This window comes from Pelobates fuscus, chromosome 6 (genome assembly GCF_036172605.1).
Source record: "Pelobates fuscus isolate aPelFus1 chromosome 6, aPelFus1.pri, whole genome shotgun sequence".
Taxonomy (NCBI): domain Eukaryota; kingdom Metazoa; phylum Chordata; class Amphibia; order Anura; family Pelobatidae; genus Pelobates; species Pelobates fuscus.
In genome coordinates, this window is record NC_086322.1 from 282563876 (window position 1) to 282586330 (window position 22455).

Genomic DNA, 22455 nt, shown 5'->3' on the forward strand with positions numbered 1-22455 from the left:
AGCCTTGTGTGTACCATATACCACCTATATATGACTTTCCTCTGTTGTTCTGCCAGAGTGGCAGATTTAAGCAATTGGCCAGTGTCTTGGAATAAAGTATTCTATTGCTGTGGGGTAATATCTAATCCTTGGTCAGCATTCCATTGTTTGCTATTTTAGTGGAGGGGAAGGGGAGATGGTTTGCTAGGAGTTGGTAACACAGGAGGTAGGTTTACATGAGTGTGGTAATACCCCAGTAATGCATATTTGTTCCCACAGTGTGAGATTTACCTACTCTGGGTCTGATTTTGGGTCTGCGTGTGCTAATTTGTGGAGGAACGATCTCAGCTGGCAATTCACTTTTTAATGAATAATCCTGCTATAAGCAATAAGAGTTCCCAAAAATCCCCTTCGACCAACCTCAATGATTTAGGATGTTGGTAAATGCTATAATCAATGCTATTCACTTCACCTGTCAGTGGTTTTAATGTTGAGGCTGATAAGTGTATGCTGTGTAGAATATAAACATTTACTGACAAATAGTGACATCTAGTGGTGTAATTTTATCACCACATGTAAACCCTGGTATTTTGATGAATATGTTTAGAAAGGGCTAATCAATGTGTCTCATTCTGATATTAAATGGTTTAAAATATATTAATGATGTCTCTTCATAACAGGCATGTTGCAGATTTTATTTTGTTTAAGGGAAAACTGCATTATAACAATTGGTAATTCTGAAACGTCTGTTTAATTAATTCTGTTCATTAATGGTACTCGAGTCGGTAACCTCCATAATTATCAGCAAAACCATAGAGATTAGTAGGGAACATGAATACTAATATAATGCAATTAATGCTGAAATGTAGGCAATGCCAAAGAGTATATATATATATTGTTCATTTAGATAATATGGATATTTTTACATAGATTATGTTGGGTGAAACCAATTATACGCAATCATGCATGCATTATAATTAAAATAATATAGACACAATAATGACACAATGAACTTTTCAGGCCATGACATTTTATTAAGGGGGTTAATAAAATACAAATTTATATACAAATTTATACTTAAAATAAAAAAAATCAATAGATTATAAAAACGACAGGAATCCATAATACTTCAATACGAAAAAGCCTTTTATAGTAAACAAGCAAACTTTAAAACGGTTTACTCTGTTAGCTTGTTTACCTATTTACTGTGGCTGTGAGAGCCTTGTTTAGTGTTGCACGTGAACTTTATTATTCGTTTAGAGCACTTTTTTGGTTTTGAAAAAGTCCCTTAGCCAGTCAGTCTTAAATAACCTGCCTTGCATTGACCTGACACCAAACATCTACTAGCTCCATCGTCTAACTATTGGCATACAAAGAGGATGGTTTCTGCCCCCTATTTAAAAATCACCATGGCAAATATTAACAAGCAGAATGTGATTATCAGAATAGCTATCACCGTCTGGTATTCCCTTATTCCATCAAATAATATTGCCAGTAATCCAAAGGTTCCAATAGCGTTGGTGTTGCATAATAACCCACACATGAGCCAAAGCTTAAAGGACCACTCTAGGCGCCCAGACCACTTCAGCTTAATGAAGGGGTCTGGGTGCCAGGTCCACCTAGGATTAACCCTTTCTGCTGTAAACATAGCAGTTTCAGAGAAACTGCTATGTTTACTTTAGGGTTAATCCAGCCTCTAGTGGCTGTCTCATTGATAGCCGCTAGAGGCGCTTCCGCGCTTCTCACTGTGATTTTCACAGTGAGTAGACGCCAGCGTCCATATGAAAGCATTGAGAATTCTTTCCTATGAGACTGGTTGAATGCGCGCGCAGCTCTTGCCGTGCATGCGCATTCAGCCGATGATGGGGAAAGGAGGAGTAAAGAGGTTTGCCTAGCTGGGGCAAACTTTGTTCCCATTGCCATACCTTGTAGTTGCAGTAAAAAAACAACCTATTTTTCAATCCAATAATAGCTGTTGCATCAATATCCATTGAATTCCATCTTCCGAACAATAAGTTTGATTTTATGATATGTGGCTAATTTTAGAAACTTTTCAACTGCTTTTTATCCCTTATCATATTATATTACATTTCAAACCAATAAGATGTAAGTATCTTCCTACGTTAAATTTAATGAAGAACTCAGGGCATTCTATGTGTCTTTAAAAAGGGACCTATTTTTTAAAACCATTGGGTGTAAAAAAAATCAATATACTAAGCAAATTAGAAGAAGTTTAACCTATTCCAGACAAAATTAGATACCCGCACAGATTTTATTGAGCAGTAATTTTTGTTCTCCACCTTTGTGAGTGAGCACACAGAAGTAAAATGGTCACATTATTATGAGTGCCACTATTGTACTACTATAAGCTGTTATAGGGATGTGCATGATGCAAAAATTCGGTTCGGAAATTTGTGTAAGAAAATATTTTTGGCACTTCGGCACTTCTGAAATTCGGCTCTTCGGAAAATCTGTAGGGCTCCCTATTCGTAACCCTATCCTACAGTAACGGTACCTCAACCCTAACCCTACTCTAACCCAACCCTAAGCTACCCCTAACCCTACTTTTACATTAACCCTACCATAACCCTGCAATCATTCACATAATTTTCCCTCTCTCTTGTTTTGCCACTTTTCAGAAATTCGAAGCACTTTAGCACTTCCGAAATCCGTCACTTCGGCCGTTCGGTTAGGTTTGGCACTTCTGAAATGCAGGAGTTCGGCAATTCGGGACTTCGGCCATTCGGCCTAACCCTTACCCCAACCTTCCTCTAACCCTACCCCAACCATTACCCTACCCCCAACCTTCCTCTGACCCTAACCCTACCCCGCCAAAGCCCCAAATTCCCAAAGTGACGAATTTCAGAAGTGCCGATCAGAAGTCCTGAATTTCTGAAGTCACGAATTTCGGAAGTGCCGAACCGAACCAAATTTTTTGACCATGCACATCCCTAATAGTAATTATATTGGAGCAATATAAAAAAGCTGCTATTCTGCAGAGATTCTGCATTAAACTGTATTCTGTATCATGTAATGATAGCGGCGAAGGCCGGTCAACTAATCTAGAAGATGAAAAATAGTTAAAAGAGTTACTCCATGCACCATGATCACTAGCCAGCCTGGGACAAGAGTCATTGGAAGCTCTTAGCCAATGAATGGTGACGGCCGTAGCGGCTCTGCTGTAGCCAGAAGCTCGGAGACAGGCAGGGACCAAGGTAAAGAGTAAAACCATTGCCAAGCGGTTTGCCCCATTATCAGGGAACATGACCAGGGTCCACCTGGCATTATACCCACTACAGCAGGCTTGGAGTAACCCTTTAAGTGATTGGTACTATGTAATCTATCTATTGCAGAATTATAGCAACAGTGATTTTTTGCTACAAAAGTATCTAAAGCTGCCATGGAACTGTGGGAGTCTACCACAGCTGTTCACTAGCTGTGTCTTCTTGGTTGCCTGTGTGAGGTTGCTGTGGGAGGTTGCATCCTCTGGAAGAATCCAAGCTATGAGAGATAAGAAAGAAGAAACAGTGTTAGAGAATGCATGACCAACGTTCAACCTTGATCTATCCCAATTCCACAGTTGAGGAGAACATATTCTCATCTCAACTATGCGGTTTATTACAGCCAAGCTAAACTTACCTTCCACAGTGCAAATATAAAAAATGATTGGGTAAGAAGCCCCGCTAGTACTCCGACAATTATCACCCAAGAAGGAATCTTTTTTTGTTGATTACCGCTCACCCACAGAACCTTTAACTCTGTCTGGAAAGCGTGAGAAAGGAGACACAGATGTCAGATCAGGGCAGAGCGCAAGTGAAGAGATTCTGGTTTGAATTGGTAAGATCAACAAAGACAGGAGAAGGAAACCAAGTGCATAGGAAGGAGGGGAAATGCTTCAGGTAACAGCTGGAAGATAGGTGCTGTCGAGTTAGCCTCACATAGTAGCACTCATACTCACACTGTTGCTGGAGGTACTGGTCAATAGCTATGCATGTTAATCAATGTGTTTTCTCAATGTGCTTTGTGAGTGGAGTAAATGGGGATATGGCTTATCTCACATGTACACCGTGTGCTCACACCTTTGCAGAAAGAACACCATCTAATATACCATCTATCATTTTTTTGCTTCTACTATTTGGGTGGGTGGTAGCAGTGGCGTACTAAGGGGGGGGCGGGGGGGGCGGCCCGCCCCGGGTGCCACTGACTAGGGGGGTGCCATGACGTCCAGTGTCATGTGTCACCCCCCATCATTACGCTGCGGCGGCTGCGCACAGCCGCAGCACCTTTGCGGCCCGGCAGGACTTACTTCCAGGATGAGAAGGGGGAGGAGTGTTGTGGGCCGCGGCGTCGCGCAATGTGATGACGTCGTGCGCAGCGCCGTCAGCCCGCCTTCACGGAACTATCCAGCGGAAGGATCCAATATCCGGGCGGTGAGGCACCCAGTCGGTCAAGGCATCATCAAAATGTAAGTAGTCATTTTATGTGATGGGGCTAAATTAATTAAAGGGGGGGTGGATAATGGCCATTAAAGAATTAAAGGGGAGGGAGGTTTAATTAAAGGAGTGAGGATTAATTAAGGGGGTGTATTAAGGGGGGTGTGAATTAATTAAGGGGGCTGTATTAATTAAGGGGGAGTGAGGATTAATTAAGGGGGTATTATGAGGGGTATGGATTAATTAAGGGGGTGTATTAATTAAGGGGGTGTGGGTTAATTAAGGGGGCTGTATTAATTAAGGGGGGAGTGAGGATTAATTAAGGGGGCTGTATTAATTAAGGGGGGAGTGAGGATTAATTAAGGGGGGGTGTATTAATTTAGGGGGGTGTATTAATTAAGGGGGTGTATTAATTAAGGGGGTGTGGATTAATTAAAGGGGTGTATTAATTAAGGGGGGTGTATAAATTAAAGGGGGTGTGGATTAATTAAGGGGGGTGTATTAATTAAGTGGGGAGTGAGGATTAATTAAGGGGGTGGATTAATTAAGGGCGGTGTGGATTAATTAAGGGGGCTGTATTAATTAAGGGGGGAGTGAGGATTAATTAAGGGGGGTGTATTAATTAAGGGGGGTGTATTAATTAAGGCAGTTAGGATTAATTAAGGGGGTGTTTTAAGGGAGGTGTGGATTAATTAAGGGGGCTGTATTAATTAAGGGGGGAGTGAGGATTAATTAAGGGGGTGTATTAATTAAGGGGGGTGTGGATTAATTAAGGGGGTGTATTAATTAAGGGGGGTGTGGATTAATTAAGGGGGGTGTATTAATTAAGAGGGGAGTGAGGATTAATTAAGGGGGTGTATTAATTAAGGGGGGTGTGGATTAATTAAGGGGGCTGTATTAATTAAGGGGGAGTGAGGATTAATTAAGGGGGGTGTATTAATTAAGGCAGTGAGGATTAATTAAGGGGGTGTTTTAAGGGGGTGTGGATTAATTAAGAGGGCTGTATTAAGGTGGGAGTGAGGATTAATTAAGGGGGTGTATTAATTAAGGGGGGTGTGGATTAATTAAGGGGCTGTATTAATTAAGGGGGAGTGAGGATTAATTAAGGGGGGTGTATTAATTAAGGCAGTGAGGATTAATTAAGGGGGTGTTTTAAGGGGGGTGTGGATTAATTAAGGGGGCTGTATTAATTAAGGGGGGAGTGAGGATTAATTAAGGGGGTGTATTAATTAAGGGGGGTGTGGATTAATTAAGGGGGGGTGTATTAATTAAGGGGGGAGTGAGTATTAATTAAGGGGGTGTATTAATTAAGGGGGTGTGGATTAATTAAGGGGGCTGTATTAATTAAGGGGGGTGTGGATTAATTAAAGGGGGTGTATTAATTAAGGGGCATTGAGGATTTATTAAGGGGGGTGTATTAATTAAGGGGGGTGTATTAAGGGGTGTGTGGATTAATTAATGGGGGTGTATTAATTAAGGGGGTTGTGGATTAATTAATGGGGGTGTATTAATTAAGGGGGTTGTGGATTAATTAAGGGGGTGTATTAATTAAGGGGGGTGTGGATTAATTAAAGGGGGCTGTGGATTAAAGAATTAAAAGGGGAGGTTTAAATAATGGGGGTGCAGGGTTTTTTTTATTAAGGGGGTTGCAGTATTCTATTTATTAAGGGAGGATGTGCACTGCAGATTTTTGTTTTTTGTTAAGGGGGTGTGCAGGGTTTTTATAAGGGGGGTGTGCAGGGTTTTTATAAGGGGGGTGTGCAGGTTTTTTGTTATTAAGAGGGGTTGTGCACGTTTTTGTTTTTTATTAAGGGGGTGTGCAGGGTTTTTTATTGAGGGGTGTGCAGGATTTTTATGTGTAGGGAGTGAATGAAATTTATGTGATCGGGGTGCAGGGTTTTTATGTGAAGGGCGAGACAAGGGGCTTTGTAGAAAGGAGCAGGGCAGTTCTCACCAGCCCCTTTCTACAAAAGCACTGGTCTTCCCCCTTCTACAAAACTGGCGCATTTTACAAATGTTACAAGCAGTTTACTAATTTGTGCAATAAATATTATTGAAAACATTGAAAAAAATGTGGGTGTTTTCTTACATTTTTATTATGGGGGGGGGGGGTGCCACACTCAGGGTCCGCCCCGGGTGCCAAATGCTCTAGGTACACCCCTGGGTGGTAGTATGAAAAGGTAGTACTTGTCGCCAAGCTGGAGTTCCAGGGAAAAAAACAGGGGCTTCCAGCTGAAGCGTTCGAGACATTTCTGCTCAGTGGGTATTCTGCGAATGGGGTAAGAGAGAGGCTTCTGCTGGGTCCACGTGGAGGGGAAAGGAACAGAGAGCCAGGGTAGCTGGGAGGGAGGATTTGTACTATCCGCCAAAGTAAGGCTTAGTGAAGTAAATGTCTTACTTATAAAAATAATAATAATATGAGCTGTGACAGAAGAGATAAAAGAGATCAACCTAGGAGATGTGAGCAACTTAACAAAGAAATAAGTTTCAGTCAGAAGAAACAAAACCGAACAGATTAGGTAGTGTAGACTGTTTATCGGTTTTGCCTTAACATATTTGACTATAACTAAGAATAAGGTAACAATGTACATCTAGAACAGCTGTGTGTGTCACAAAACAAACTGTTTGTCAGGATCATCCAGTAAAGTGATAATTCAGAGATAATTCAAGGTGAATTGAAAATTTTAAGATCTCAAGATTAATTACTTGTACTATTCAGGGATAGGCAACCTTCGGCACTCCAGATGTTGTGGACTACAACTCGCCGGAATCCTCTTACAGGCATAATGCTGGCAAAGCATCAAGGGAGATGTAGTCCACAACATCTGGGATGTCGAAGGTTACCTACCACTCTACTATGTATTGCTTGCCACTCGATTAAATCCTTTATATAACACATTCGAAATTCCATGTCTCGTTAAAACTTTGCATATCCACACCTCTCTGAAATAAACATCACTCTCTCCATTCTACAACCCATCCCAATCCCCGTTAGAAATCCAATCACTGCCCACCTGACTGTAACAGTAACAAATGTTTTTGGCTTTACTGATTAATTACTGATTATATTTAATATATATTTTTTTAATATTTAAAAAAACATTTTAAAGTTTATCCAAAAACATAAACATTTATTTGAAAAGCGTATCCAAAAAATATCAAATCAAAGCCAAAATAAGTAAAATCCCCATAACTTACGGTCGTGTAATTGGTCAGAGACGTCGTGGGCCGAAAGCCAGATGCCTTGAAGGAAGCTTTAGAGAGCAGCGTGAATGGTTGCTCGAATCGCTGCGTGGGATGAATTGAACCATTAAAGATATTGGCATTATCCATTACCCAAACACAAAGAATGCACGGAGACATCAAAATCTTCAACATCACTATAATTTCTTGTCAACTTGTTAATGAGATCAAAACTGGATTACAGGGTAACAAGAAAAAAATGCAACTTTCTTCACAATCTTCCAGTACTGAATGAACATAAACTAACTATATATATATATATATATATATATATATATATACACACACACACATACTGTATATATATTCATACCTAATGAATATATTATTTGAGGTATATTTTCTATTTTTGGGACAAGGTTAGCTTGAAAATCACAAATCGTAAATGGCCTGCTAGCAAAGCATTGTAGAAGTTGTATCACAGATGGAGATCTACAGTTTGGCCACAATTGCGATAGGGGTAGGCCCCCCAAAAAATTCTTGCACCAGGGAGCTCTCTATGCTAGTTCCACCACTGTTTCTGTTATATTTATAGCATTTACGGAGGTCAAACTTATGTTATATATACAGATTTATACGCGATACATTTCGTGGATAACAACACAAATTCAATACATTACGAATACAATTTGCAAATTTGTATCAGTCCATGACATCACATAATACACTATTTTTGGGGGTATTTATGATAACCTAAAAGTGTGCTGAAAAAAAAGCGTATTGACATTTTTTTATGTCAGGAGTACATTTTTGAAAGGAAATTGATGTAAAATAAAATATATGATGACACATTAAAATTACCCTGACCTCCTGGGTAAATGAGAAATATCTAGCATTTAAAATGGTTTGTTAGCTCTGCTTATATATGTCAAAGAGCGAAATAAGTGAATTTACAGACCGAAAGAAGTAAAAGACATCAAATAGATGTAAGATATGAGATGAGAGATAATAGGTTGGTCTGTTACATTGTTTAAATATAAATTACCTTCATGAAACTGGGTATCCAAAGGATACTGTGTAGCCTTATTGTTGCCCTCTGACCTGTGGCAAGATTCCATATAGAGCAATTTATATTCCAGCATGGTATAACATCGCAGTCCTGTGCCCAAATAATATACAGAAATGTATCATATAAAACACCTCTCAGTCACTGTCAATGTGTTTTTTAGTGCAATTAGAATCTGCTTATAGAGACATTAAAGTTATTCGAACCTTCAAACCACTACAGCTTAACGTAGTGGTTCTGGTGTCAATAGCATGTAAATTTCAGAGAAAATGCAATGTTTTCATTGGTGCCTTGTAATATCTATAGTGGCAGTCAATCGGACGGCCATTAGAAGAGTTTCCTATTTGGCATTCAGCTTCTCCATATAGGAAAGTATTGTATTAGCTGAGATCATCAAGACTGATGATCTCAGCCATGAAGGCTAGACTGGCGTGGCATTGGAGAAAAAGCAAGTGAAATCACCTTTTCAGTGCGATCAGAACGGGGCTGGTCACCTAAAATGCCATATCATGACTACCATGTCCGGAATACTAGTTTGTATTCCTGACACTATTGTGTTCCTTTAACTTGAAATGGTTAGAAAGTAGTTGTCTTATTGTTTGTTTTTCCCCCTATGTGCTGCTGCTGAGTTAATTAGGGAAATCCTCCATTAATTTCCATCTGTGTGAGTTTTTGTGTACATACAGTTGACTCACTGAGCTTGCTCACTTGAAGTTGCTTGAAAGTAGTCTCTTCTAAGTAGGCTATTCGGCCAGTGTGCTTGCAGTTTATTCTCACAATCATCCTACTTACATCAAATACAAAGTTTGATGCAACAATACCCACCCACCATATGAACTTCATAATCTAAACTAGACATCACACAAAACAGCTGGAGGACAGAGAAGTGATGTCCTTTGATCTTTATATTATCCTGAGATCTTCCAGGATATCATAAATTATATCTTAACACTCCCACCCCCATAACAACTTCGGTTCATTGAAGCGGTTATGGGGCTGGGATATCCGGGCACCGGATTACCATCATGGGGTAAACCATTTTGCAATGGTTTACCTTAAAGTTGGGTCACTGATGCTTCAGACCACTGGTTCATTTATGTCTGCCTCAGCAGTATGAGGAAGATTTAGCCTGGTGGCCAATGAAAGCATCAACTAAAAAATAATTGAACTCTAATCTGATCAGCCCTGTGCAAGAGCCACCTCCACGCTTTCCACTGTAACATAAACTTCTAGCTTTCCTCTCTGTCTTTCTTCACATAAATACAGAGACAAAGCCACAAGTTCATATCTGCCCTGATGACGTTACCAGATTGATGGTGTGTTTGGGTCTTTGTCCCATCAAAGTATTGTTCTCATGCTCCTCCACTTCACAAGACTCCTCCATGTCCATTCTCACTGACTCTCTCTTGTAAATTCTGTGGTCATCCCTGCGCATTGGTGCTTCAGTCACCACCGTGAGGTCCAGCTAAGCAATATAAGGTAAATAATTCAGACAAGAGGGAAAGGCAACATACAGGTATATACATAAGAAACATTGGTTTTGACAGACGTAAAGAAGAGGATGATAAGAGAGGAAAGCAACCATACTGATTGAAGCCAAAGTTAGAACGGTGAGACACAAGGGTTTCTTCTGACCTCCAGAGGATTAAGCTTTGAGTGTTTTTTGCAGACCATGTTGCTGTCCTTTTCCAAATGCAAGGGATATAAAATGAAATCGCCTTGGTAGCTTTCTGGGATCTGAACAACTAACTGGACTTTTAATGGCTGTGAACCAACATTATGCAACTGAAAACAAAAAATAGCAAAGTATGAGGTCACATGTAAAAGAATATAAAGATATCTCTACATACATAATATATACTTCATATCTGAAAGGGCAAAGTTAAAACATTTAAATATTTCAATGTGGGCTACACACCTATGCATATCTGTATTAAGGTGTATAAATGTATATCTGGGGGTCATTATCTGATTATGTATCTGATACTTCATGTGTATACACCTAACTGTGTATTAGGTACACAGGGGAGTTTTATAAAAGTGTTGCGACAATCTTATGTCTAATATTTGGTGTTTAATGTTTTTATAAACTCCATTTTTGTGATGACGCAATGGATTTATAAATCGTTCTGATACTTTTTCCAACAAAAAAGTGTTTCCTTCCCCCCCCCCTATCCCTCATTACATTATCTTTAATATGTGTCCATGCCTTCAATTTAATGTTTTTGTACAAGCTTTACAAATGATTTAATATTTTTTGGATTATGGAATTTGCACCACTTGTTTATACTCTAGAACTACATACTTTAGCCTATCCTAGACTGACAAATAAAGCACGTTGCTGGCCTGTATTATCCAAAGTCTTAGATGGGGGAAAGGGGGTGGTATATAGTTAAAAACCCTCCAGTCTCAGGGGCATTAAGACACTTAAAAAACAAAAATAGGCAAGATGCCCAACTGCACAGGAAAAACTGGTCAACTGTGGGAATCCTTTAGTGAGCTAAAGTCAATATATCCATTCTGTTGTTCAAGTTGTGGCCAGAGCATAAGAGTCTGGTGTGGACAATCCAGGCACGAACGTATTATGCGGTTGCTTAGGCACCACCACAGTCAGGTTCGGTGGGCCAAGAGAGTCTAGTGGAAATCCCAGACTTTGCAGAAGAGCCTTGCTCTCTTGGAAGCCTTATCTGACTTGCGTTTTGTATCCCCTTGGAAGACTGTCAGGTTGCGGTTTATGCTCCATTGATAATGTATGTTGCGCTTTGGTAGGAGGGAGGTGAGTGGTCGAAATGAGCGTCTGCACGCCAGAGTGCTGACGGAGAGATCTGTAAATAAGGTCAAAACCATTTCTTCAAAATATAAGGTGACTGTCCCTTGTTGGCGATCAGGACCACTGCTTTTTCTTTAGAATTGGACTACGAGGTCCCTTAGGGCTGCAGGTGGTGCTATGGCTGGTAGGAACCCTCAGTGTTTACCCCTGTTTTGGCTTCTCTAGGCATCGTCAGAGCCACCAGTAGGCGCCTGACAAAATGCGACAGTTCAGCTTCTGGTATCTTTTCCAAGACTCCCCTTATTTTTAGGTTATACTGACTGAGCATCTTCCTGGGCTGCAAAGCGATGCTTGTAGGATTGGTTTTGCTGCTGCAATTCTTTAACTGCTTGTTGAAGAAACACTATCTACAGATAACCAGTGTGGGATATATTCTCCAGCGCAACTAGTTGGCCCATCAGGCCTTGCAGATCCTCTCGTTGCCACAACTGGCGATATGGTTTTCTGCAGGTCCGATAGGAGTTCCCTCAGAACCAACGTTGTCACTGGTGCAGAATCTGTGTTTGTCTGTGGAGGCAACGGTGGGATCAGTGGTTGCAGTTTCGGAGTAGTTAAGTTCCCTTCTTCTGTGCCAAAGGACAGGTCATCAGAGAAATATGAACAGTCTCCCATGAGGGAAACCATCTTGAGTCCTAGAGCACCATGGGCCTGCTGCTACAGATCCCCTTTATTCATCCCGATCCAGGGCTTGTCTTGCTTTGTTTTTTTTTCTTATGCATTCCATGGGGTCTGGGCAACCAGGGGGTCCTCCAGGGTTCAACCAAAGCAGATAGTGAGATATAATTAGGGTATTGAAGGACCGAGTGGATCAGACCTCTGTAATCATGCGACTATTTGCTTTAGCAGCTAGGTTCTGCCCACCTTGGATTACCTTTTAAAATGATCTTTTCTACATATAAAAATATTTTAAACTCTTAAGACATTAATATATCTTTCAAAATATTAAATCATTTTAAAATTGTTTCCAAAAATAATTAACTATTTGAAAAAGCTTATAAAACAAAATTTAAATTGAGGCCGCTGTGTGAATTTTACCATCTTTACATGGAGGTACATACAACTTTTCCTTTCATCGTTCCACTTCTTTGGCATGAAGATATACCTCATATATATGTATCACATTTTTCCCATAATCTTTGGGTTTCCTATTCTTTAACTCCTCAGTAGAATTCCAACTGGGTAGTGGGAAAAACACTTTAGCTGGATGCAAGCTCCTGAAAGAAAACAAAAAAGATTTATTTCCACTTAGATATTAACTATATCTGTAATTTCAAGTGATAAAGTATGTTGTGTCCTGTGTGGATTTTTAGGGATCATAGTAACAGAGTCTTCGGACCTGTTGGCTGGCTGCACCATCCCTCTAGCCCTGGGATACATCAAGAGAGCTAGGCCTGAGAGCCAAAGGTGCCTTTGTAAAGGCAATAGCAATAACATTGCAGGCAGAGGTAGATATCTGCCTGGAAGAAGGGCTGCAGTGGAATAGGCAGAGGGGACAATACCAGCCTTGAAGAAGGGCTGCCGCGGAATAAGCGGAGGGGACGATACCTGCAGCCTGGTCGGGTGAGGAGAGCTGCAGCCTGGTCGGGTGGAAAAGCTCCAGAGATACCCCAGTCAAGCCTCGGCGACTGGGGTTAAAGCACTCCAGACTCCCTTCCCAATGGCTAGGAAGTAGATTGGGTGGAGGTCCAACAAGCAGCTCTGTCCCAGTAAGATGGCCCTTTCTTGATAAAGGGCGAAATAGACTGACTTAAGACAATCTGACGGGAACTCTAAGACAATGTCCTTGAGGAGGTCTGTCGTCTCTGGAAAGAATTCCTTCCAACCATTATGCAGCGATTTTGGGATCAAGTTGATTTGCGGATGTCATTCTTGGGAGAGCAGTCTCTGGCGGAATAGATGTTCCTATCAGAGGAGCTGGTCTGGAAAGAAATGTTGATGGGGTTGTGATGGCCCTGCCCTATTGCGGGAGGCTGTTGAAGAGAAAGTTAAATTTGGAAATCCTGAGAAGTTCTGGCTCTTTGACAAATAGGGAACACCTATTGGATCTCTCAGAAGCAACTGTCTTGGAACCCGATTTGACCCACCTGGCAACCATGGAGTGGGAGCTTGAACTGGATTGCAAGCATTTATATGACTCTGTACAGCCGCAGGTCCTAGAGCCTGGGGATTTAATAGACTTTATATCTGAGGATGTTGGCCAGGTGGATGAGGAGAGAACCATATTCTCCAGACCTTAATCACAGGGATGCTGGGCAGCCGGCCCAGATTCTCCATGGCATGCGGACCCTGGTCACCTCACTAGCTCAACAGCAGCGGATGGAAACCCAACAAGAGGAGGTAGAGGGAGGCTGCCTCACTCCCCAGTGGCAGTTGGTTAATTAGGGAGAGGAGAGTATAATTCTCCTTCCCCAGCGGCAGTTGATGGAACTGGGAGTGGAGACGGTTGGTCTCCTTCCCCAAAAACATGGTGAGTTACAGGGAGAGGAGAGTTCATTAGGAAGGAAGAGGAGAGTCTTGTCCTCCCTCCCCAGCGGCAGTTAAAACTACAGAGAGCGGAGATGGTCAGTCCTCCTCGCCAGTGGCAGGTAGAGTTACCGAAAGTGGAGACAGTCGGTCCCGCTCCCCAGCAGCAGGGAGAGGAGAGTCTCGTCCTCCTTCCCCAGCGGCAGTTGAAACTATTGGGAACAGTGATGGTCAGTCTCCCTCCCCAGCGGCATGTGTAGTTACCGGGAATGGAGACCGTCAATCCCCCTCCCAAGCGGAACTACCGGCAGAGGAGACAGCCGATCTCCTATGAAGGCAGAGTTACCAGGAGCTGAGGATACAGATCCCCCTCCCAGTGGCAATGTGAGTTACTGGGATTGGGGACAGCTGATCTCTCTCCCCAGTGGCAGTCAGGGTTACCGGGAGTGGAGGTTGTCGGAGTTCCTCCCCAGCGAGACAATTAACTTATTATGGAGCTTTGTTGAGGAGTATAGGAACTCTGTCACAGATATTAATTGCTCAGATCTGTCTATAACGATATTTACCTTTCTGCAAACTCAGGACAGTATGAAAAATTCTTACCCACGAAGTTCTAATGATGCTATCCGAATGAAAGTCAATTGTACCCAAACCGTCGGGCCTTTAAAAGTTGCATTTATTTGGCTGAAAAACAAAATACTTTTTATTAAATATAGTGAACCCAAATAACTGAGCTGCAACAATGCCAGAGGAATTTGTGGTCTTCCCCATGTTATGTTGGGGTAAACCATTGAGGTAAAGGAGTCTTATACAACTATTTTTTAAATATCAAAACTATTAAAAGTAAATTACTTTATCATTGAAGAATATCACTAAGAATTAGCGGTTTAACACAATTACACAGTAGGGGACACTAGTCTTACCTCTTTATCTGCATTGGGAAGGTGATATTCTCCTCAAACTTCTCCAGTTCTATGAAGTTAATCTGCATATTTGCATTGATCTACAGAACCAAGAAGGGAAAACTTTCAGACAAAGATCAAAACTGCTAATAAAATACCCAGAGCCAGCACAGAAAAAACAAAACAAACAAAAAAACTATCTAAATACATTGACATATTCATAGGAAAACAAATAGGTATAATATTTAAATATATTCGATCTTAGTAAAATGTCAAATGTGCAGCCTAAAAGACAGAACCATTTCCAATAGTTTCTAAAAAAAAGTGTGAAATAAATAAAAAATCATTATTTTTTTTGCGCCAAAGACATTTTATGATTTATTTCAAACAAATAGGTTTATTTCTCCAGTTGGGGACTGAACCACATTTTGGGTCTGTGATGGTATAGGCCACTAAGACACAGCATGGATTCACTGGGAGTAGGGCCGGACTGGGGATACAAAGCAGCCCTGGAAAAAAAAAAATCTATGCCAGCCCCATAAGTCATTGCGCCATATATTGCCGCATGTAATATGTAAGGCAATGTCTTGCCACCCCAGATGGTTGAGTATATATACACACATTAAGCATACTCGCATGCAGTGTTTACATTGCTTCCTAGTGACACCTCTAGTGACAGTCACTCAGACAGTCACTAGAGGTGCTTCCTGTGTCAGTACTGCACAGCGTGATTGCACAGTGTGCAGCACCTACTATCAGGGCCTTTGCAGCCAATCCTATGGCAGAGCATTGGATTGGCTCAGATCATCATGCTTGATGATGTCAGCCATAGAGGCAGGGCCAGTCGAGGGAAGACCAGCACGGCGTGGGGAGAAAAAAAAAAGGTGAGCAAAAACACTTTTTAAATACACACAGATACACCATGACACAGATACACCATGACACAGACACACAATGACACAGACACACAATGACACAGACACACAATGACACAGACACACACCATGACACAGACACACCATGACACATACACACACACCATGACACAGACACACAATGACACATACACACACGCCATGACACAGACACACAATGACACAGACACACACACCATGACACAGACACACACACCATGACACAGACACACAATGACACAGACACACACACCATGACACAGACACACACACACACACCATGACACAGACACACAATGACACAGACACACAATGACACATACACACACGCCATGACACAGACACACACACACACACACACCATGACACATACACTCACACTGACAGAATTACAAATTTTACCTGTGGGTGACCGGCTGGGTGGGCTAGTGGCCGCTGGAGGTCTGCTGGCTGCTGGCTGGGGGAGGTCCGCTGGCCGCTGGCAGGGGAAGCTCTTCTTGCGGCCAATGGGGGAGCAGGCTGTTCTGTCACTGCACCCCCGCCCTCGCGCGCAGCTTAATGAGACCGGGGCCGGCCCTGGGGGCGCAACATCAGGATGACTGGAAGGAGGGAAGCGCATAGCGCTTCCACCAGCTGGTTATTACTTGCAGCGTGGCCGAGCGCAGACCAGATCTTTCCACCCGTGAAGCCCAGCCTCTGCCTGCCCACCTCCTCCCTGGTGTCTGCCGCATGCTGTGTGGAGGGGGCGGGGATATGAATGACATCATATCCCTGCTCCCTGTATACCACACAGAGCGGCTGGTGCCCAGTGATGAGGCTGGACTGCAGGACGGGACTCCACAGAACCGGAAAGCATGCACCCCAGGGACAAGATTTAACAGATGTAAGTATGTAATTGTGAATGTCTTTGTATGTATGTATGTCTCTCTCTGTATGTTGTATGTATGTATGTCTCTCTCTGTATGTATGTATGTATGTCTCTCTCTGTATGTATGTATGTATGTATGTATGTCTCTCTCTGTATGTCTCTCTCTGTATGTATGTATGTCTCTGTTTCCATGTTTGTATGCCTCTGTATGTTTGTATGTATGTCTCTGTATCTATGTGTGTATGTGTGTCTCTGTATGTTTGTATGTATGTCTCTGTATGCATGTATGTATGTCTCTGAATCCATGCATATATGTCTCTGTATGCATGTATGTAACTGAATGTCTGTATATATCTCTGCATGCATGTATGTAACTGTATGCCTTTATGTATGTATGTATGTATGTATGTATGTATGTGTCTGTGTGTATCTGCATGCCTGTATGTCTTTTTATGCATGTTTCTGTATGTATGTCTGTTTCTGTATGACGGTATGCCTCTGTATGTATTGTGACAAAAGTACTCCTTTCCCTTGGTACCTTGTCCTGGATTGGGGTGTTACACACAGTCTTTTCAGGCTTTAGAGACACTTCACACGCTGGATGAGGTAAATTAACTTGCTCTTTTATTGAGGTTCCAAAATAAATGCACAGTAAGGTATAAAGGTAACAAAAATATATAAAACAAAAGCCTTGCTCTTCTGAGCACTAACTAAACAAAATAATCAGCTAACTGGGTTGGATGGCTTGTCCATTTCCCAACATAAACATAAGCATAAACAACCTTACTGTTTCAGGGTTTTCAGCTCTCTGTTTCCACTCACAGAAACCAAACACAATCTCTCTCCTTCCTTGGCAGGGGAGTACTTAATAGCACCGGTAATTGGCAATCCTTTTCAGGTGAGTTAAATTAGGATTCAAACTCTGTAACTGGACTTCTCACCTGTAGGTTCCAAGCAACTTCCAAAATGTGGAGTGGAGCACTGGCCCACCCTACTCTCCAAGTACTCCACCCCAGGGCCCAAATATACACATATTTAAAGTGCAACATTCATTATAACATTACACATTTCCCTGGGGCTAATTACACAAAGTAGGATCCTTGCAAAATGTGGGGAGGTATATAGATTCCCTCCAGCACAATTCCTTGCTTTCGGTCACACATCCTCCCCCCAGCTCAGACCTATTGGGCATTGGACATTAGCGAGTGCATCCGCGAAAGACCATCTGCATTTCCCTGTTTACTCCCAGCCCTATGCTCTATGGAGAAATTATAGGGTTGCAAGCTAAGGAACCAGCGGGTTACTCTACTATTTTTCTCCCTGTTTTGGCTCATCCAAGTAAGGGGTGCATGGTCTGTCACTAGTCTGAATTTTCGTCCCAAGAGATAGTATTTAAGTGTGTCTACTGCCCACTTTATAGCCAGACACTCCTTCTCAACAATGGAATAGTTTCTTTCTTGGGGATTAAGCTTCCTGCTTAAATATAATATGGGGTGCTCCTCACCCTGAATTTCCTGAGAGAGAACAGCACCTAGTCCTACATCAGAGGCATCTGTCTGTAAAATAAATTCTTTAGAAAAATCAGGTGTTACCAACACTGGTTGGGCACAAATGGCTTCTTTAAGCTTTCTGAATGCTTGTTCAGTCTCTGGGGACCATTTTACCACTACTGGAGCATTAGCTTTAGTAAGGTCAGTTAATGGGCTTCCAATTGTAGCAAAATTGGATATAAATCTCCTGTAATAGCCAATGAGGCCAATAAATGTTCTCACCTGTTTCTTAGTCAGTGGTCTCGGCCAATTTCGTATGGCTTCAATTTTAGCAACTTGGGGTTTCACTAGTCCCCTACCAATAGAGTAGCCCAAATATTTTGCTTCCTCTAGGCCAATAAAATCTCCTCAAAACACGCTCTCTTGTTTTGTCAACCCCTAGGTGACCCCCCAAAACATGGCTATGTGCAAGGTTTAACACAGTGCGCCAATAGGCTTGTGGTACTAACAGCTGCTTTGTAATAACGGACTCTTTTTTCTCAACTCTGTACAACAGATCATTATCCACTTCAAAATAAGGGTAAGTAATAGAATTCCCTGGATTGACAGGGGATCCATTCCTTATAGAAATATTATTCATGGCTACCAATAATGTTGGGTCAGACCACTGTGCACTTCTGAAGTTACCAGGCCTAACCTCTAAATCAGCTAACTCTATATCTGGTTCAGAGCTTCTAGAAGGTCCCGCATTAGTTTGTTCTGGGTTTTCACCAACTAATGTTTTTATAGGGGAATGCTGCATATTGTTAGGCTCATCATCATGATCTCTCTCATCTGCCAGAGTATTTGCAAAAGGAAATTCATCATTCTGTTCACCTGATGGGTTTTCAAAACATGCCCATAGGTCTAGAAAATGGGGAAAATCCCTTCCAATAATCATCTCATGTGCCAGTTTTGGTACCAGCCCCACTCTGCAGTTTACAGTACCACACTGGGTTTTAACAAGTATATCTGCAGTAGGGTAGTTATATATATCCCCGTGCACACAAGCAATATCAACTTTTCCAGAGTTAACAATATGAGTATCCTGTAATAAGGATTGGTCTAGAAGGGTAACCATACTCCCTGAATCTAGCAATGCCTGTATATTTTTCCCTCCACATTCACGGTACACCCAGGGTGACTATTCAAATAACCATTTTTTTTCCACAGAACATACAACCTGTGAATAAAGTGCAATTCCTTCCCAATTATTACCAAAATTACACTCCATTGGTTCAACATTTTCAGGACAGTCTTTTGCAATATGTCCAAAGTTTCTGCATTTAAAGCATTTTATACCATAATTAGTACTTTTTGATTCATTTGTAGGCTCTTCCCACCTCCCAAAGTCTTTTTCTCTTTTCACAATGTCTCTTGGGTAATAAAACCCTGTTCTCTCATCAAAAGACCCCCTTTTCCCTGGAACAGTCTTACCAGATTTGCTGGGGCTGTAGGTTTTCAGATTCTTGCGTCTCTCTTGGCCAGGAGGTTGAAGCAGTTCTCCCGCTGCTATATACCGTTCAACCAATTCAACCAATTGGTCTGCTGTTTGGGGATTGCTCTGGCTGACCCACCGATGAAGTCCAATAGGTAAAAGCCTCTTAGGAATCTTTCCACAATGCGGCTGGGTGAGTTGATCTCTGGCTGCAACCATTTTCTGGCAAGGTGCATCAAGTCAAACATCTGTGAACGAATCGCTTTATCCAGGCTGTAAGTCCACGAATGAAATCTCTGGGCACGGACGGCTGTTGTCACCCCCAGGCGTGCCAGTATTTCTGCTTTCAGCTTCTTGTAGTCACTGGCTTCCGCTGGTTCCAGATCATAGTATGCTTTCTGGGATTCACCAGTAAGAAATGGTGCTAGCAGACTTGCCCATTCCACTTCAGGCCAACCTTCTCGCTCAGCGGTTCGCTCAAATGCCATCAGGTAGGCTTCTACATCATCTGTGGATACCATCTTTTGCAAGTAGTGACTCACTCTGATCACCTTTGGACATTGTGGTGATTCTGGGGCATCCCTGGCCAGCCTTTGTGATAGACTCTGGATCTCCTGCTGTATGACACATGTGGCATGCTGCTGCTCCTCTCTGAGCAATTGATGAGCTGCTGCCTGTGTTGCTTCAACTTGCTTGAATAAAGCATCTGTATTTTCCTTTTGAGCCAGTACAAGCTGCTGCAGTATTGCAATGCTCTCTTGCTGTATTGCATTAGTCTCTGCAGTCCTCCTGTTTGTCTCTTGCTGTACAGCAGTGGACTGGAGCGAAGCTTTCATGACATCCTCCATTTTCTCAGCAGTCTCTTTCTCCCTACTTACAGACTTTGCCGTGTGCTGCCCGCATCCTCCACCATATGTGACAAAAGTACTCCTTTCCCTTGGTACCTTGTCCTGGGATTGGGGTGTTACACACAGTCTTTTCAGGCTTTAGAGACACTTCACACGCTGGATGAGGTAAATTAACTTGCTCTTTTATTGAGGTTCCAAAATAAATGCACAGTAAGGTATAAAGGTAACAAAAATATATAAAACAAAAGCCTTGCTCGTCTGAGCACTAACTAAACAAAATAATCAGCTAACTGGGTTGGATGGCTTGTCCATTTCCCAACATAAACATAAATATAAACAACCTTACTGTTTCAGGGTTTTCAGCTCTCTGTTTCCACTCACAGAAACCAAACACAATCTCCCTCCTTCCTTGGCAGGGGAGTACTTAATAGCACTGGTAATTGACAATCCTTTTCAGGTGAGTTAAATTAGGATTCAAACTCTGGAACTGGATTTCTCACTTGTAGGTTCCAAGCAACTTCCAAAATGTGGAGTGGAGCACTGGCCCACCCTACTCTCCAAGTACTCCACCCCAGGGCCCAAATATACACATATTTAAAGTGCAACATTCATTATAACATTACAAATTTCCCTGGGGCTAATTACACAAAGTAGGAACCTTGCAAAATGTGGGGAGGTATATAGATTCCCTCCAGCACAATTCCTTGCTTTCGGTCACAGTATGTATGTACATACATGTCTGTATGCCTGTATGTCTTGTATGTATGTTTCTGTATGCCTGTATGTCTCTCTATGTATTTATGTATGTGTCCTTATGTCTATGTATGTCTCTGTATGCATGCATGTCTTTGTATGCCTGTATGTCTTTGTATGTATGTTTCTCTATGCGGCCCTGTGTATGACGGTATGTCTCCGTATGCATGCATGTCTTTGTATGCGTCTGTATGACGGTATGCCTCTGTATGCATGTATGTCTTTATATGTCTGTATGTCTCTGTCTGTCTGTGTCTGTATGTCTCTGTATGATTATTTCTGTGTTTGTGCGACAGTGTACCTGTATCACTTTGACTGTGTGACTGAAAAATGATGCCTGTGTGCCTGTGGCTTGGGAGGAAAGACACACAGGATGCATTATTTTTTTTTTTAATGAGGGTGGGGGGCGCCAAAATGCATCTTCGCCTGTGTAACTAAAAATCCTAGCACCGGTCCTCCCTGTCAGCTGAGTATGAGCAGTAAAGAGATAAGAGATAAACTTCTCACACAGAAGAGTGATCAATACTTAGAATATGTGATTTATTATAATTGTAATAAATATATTATATTGAGGTATAAGCACACATTTGCATACCAATTACCAATAAAATAATTTGCAATATTTTCATGAGATATTGAATTTTGCATTAGCCATGCTTTTAATCTAAAATAAAAAAGGTAAATTACTGGTAACTATGACAGTAAAATGATCATTTGGGCAGCTACATACACATACAAGCGACTTAAAGAAGAGAAAACTCAAAATATATATATAAAAAAAAAATGGTATGTGCGCTCCTAAACAATATATAAAACAGAAAGAGACCGTTTCTGTCAAGAAAACAGATAATTCTTTAATGTAAACTAAAATTAAAAAAGAAATCACAAATCCTTAATCCTCTCACAATTAACATTCAAATAATAGCAATGAAGCAAATCTCATATACAAAAGTCCTAATATCAGGATTTCTGTAGATGCCCAACACGCATAACTTAAGTAGATATAAAGCAAATACCTAAGACGTATTACCGGACCTTACAATGGCCAGTTTTAGCGTAAAAAGGCAAAAGACACAAGATAGGGAAAAGCCAAGACAAAGGTATAACGCAAACGATAAACAAGCCAAAGGTCAAAGAATGGAGATATCAGAATAGTCAGGAGCCAAGCCAAAAGTCAAGGAATACAGAGATCGGATAGTCAATAAGGGAAGCAAAGGTCAGATACACAAGAAATCAATACAAGGAGCGC

The 22455-nt window shown here is 41.6% G+C and overlaps 1 protein-coding gene across 1 annotated transcript in view; it reads right to left on the bottom strand.

Annotated features, from left to right (window-relative positions):
• Positions 1-3371: 3371 nt before the first annotated feature.
• The window catches only part of LOC134566187 (integrin alpha-IIb-like), a 55183-nt gene continuing 36099 nt past the window's right edge, over positions 3372-22455 (bottom strand). Inside the window, exons 13-21 of the mRNA XM_063425892.1 lie at positions 14878-14957; positions 14558-14638; positions 12594-12705; positions 10297-10446; positions 9968-10126; positions 8641-8754; positions 7611-7700; positions 3619-3741; positions 3372-3480 (exon numbers count right to left, since the gene is read on the bottom strand). Of these exons, the coding sequence (XP_063281962.1) occupies positions 3412-3480; positions 3619-3741; positions 7611-7700; positions 8641-8754; positions 9968-10126; positions 10297-10446; positions 12594-12705; positions 14558-14638; positions 14878-14957 (978 nt within the window). The 3' untranslated portion in view covers positions 3372-3411. The remainder of the gene's footprint in view (positions 3481-3618; positions 3742-7610; positions 7701-8640; positions 8755-9967; positions 10127-10296; positions 10447-12593; positions 12706-14557; positions 14639-14877; positions 14958-22455) is intronic.